At 39.6% G+C, this 853-nt stretch overlaps 1 protein-coding gene across 1 annotated transcript in view; it reads left to right on the top strand.

Moving 5' to 3' along the window:
* Window positions 1-853, top strand: part of LOC110449459 (spectrin alpha chain-like) — a 66,838-nt gene that overhangs the window by 62,568 nt on the left and 3,417 nt on the right. The window contains exons 50-51 of the mRNA XM_021496335.1: window positions 520-573; window positions 775-851. Coding sequence (XP_021352010.1) covers window positions 520-573; window positions 775-851 — 131 coding nt within the window. The remainder of the gene's footprint in view (window positions 1-519; window positions 574-774; window positions 852-853) is intronic.

Raw genomic sequence — 853 nt, 5'->3', positions numbered from 1 at the left:
CTGTCACACTCCACAAATAAAGTCGTCACACTCCACAAATAAGTCGGTCACACTCCACAAATAAGTCGGTCACACTCCACAACTGGGGATGTTACACTTAGTTTTAGGACAATTTCATAGCAATCCACATCAAAGGTTGTTCACTATCCCCACAACACCATATCTGTGGCCATCACACACACCATAACTTGTGTTGTCGCACTCCATAACTGTTACAAACCATAGTGTGTACTGACATTTCTTCTCTCCTTGTGAAATATGTCTCTTTTGATGATAGCTCCATGAATATATTACATAATTACACATGTTACATCTTGTATTGAACTTTCACTCCCCCAAATTATACGTAAATTGTCTGCTCATTATGGGAAAATTCCCAACTAACAAATTGTCTGGTTATAAGGGATGTAATCCAGTCATTGTATGGGTTACCTCCCTTGTGATATAGTAAGTAAAGTGAGGTAACCTGTGTGTTGACCCTTACATCTGAGTAATATTATGACATCCCTCTGTTTACAGGAACAGGAGTGGTGTATCAGAGGACGCCCTCAGGGAGTTCAGTATGATGTTCAAGTAAGTATGGCAAATAATCTTTCTGTGGAATGGAAAAAGAAACAATTTACAATGAAATAATGAAATTGATTAAAGTCAAGGACTCCAGACTTTGTTGTATTGCAATTCATACACAAATGAAAGTTGCAGCTAGTGTTGTAGCAGGTTTCTACTCCACTGCTAACTGTACTGTGTATAATCCACCCTCTTCTCTTACTACAGACATTTTGACAAGGACAAGTCCGGTAAGCTGGACCACCAGGAGTTTAAGTCGTGTCTGCGTGCCCTTGGGTATGACCTT

Source organism: Mizuhopecten yessoensis, unplaced genomic scaffold (assembly GCF_002113885.1).
Source record: "Mizuhopecten yessoensis strain PY_sf001 unplaced genomic scaffold, ASM211388v2 scaffold4623, whole genome shotgun sequence".
Classification (NCBI taxonomy): domain Eukaryota; kingdom Metazoa; phylum Mollusca; class Bivalvia; order Pectinida; family Pectinidae; genus Mizuhopecten; species Mizuhopecten yessoensis.
Note: the sequence above shows the minus strand (reverse complement) of the source record. Positions and strands in the feature narration are given on the sequence as shown.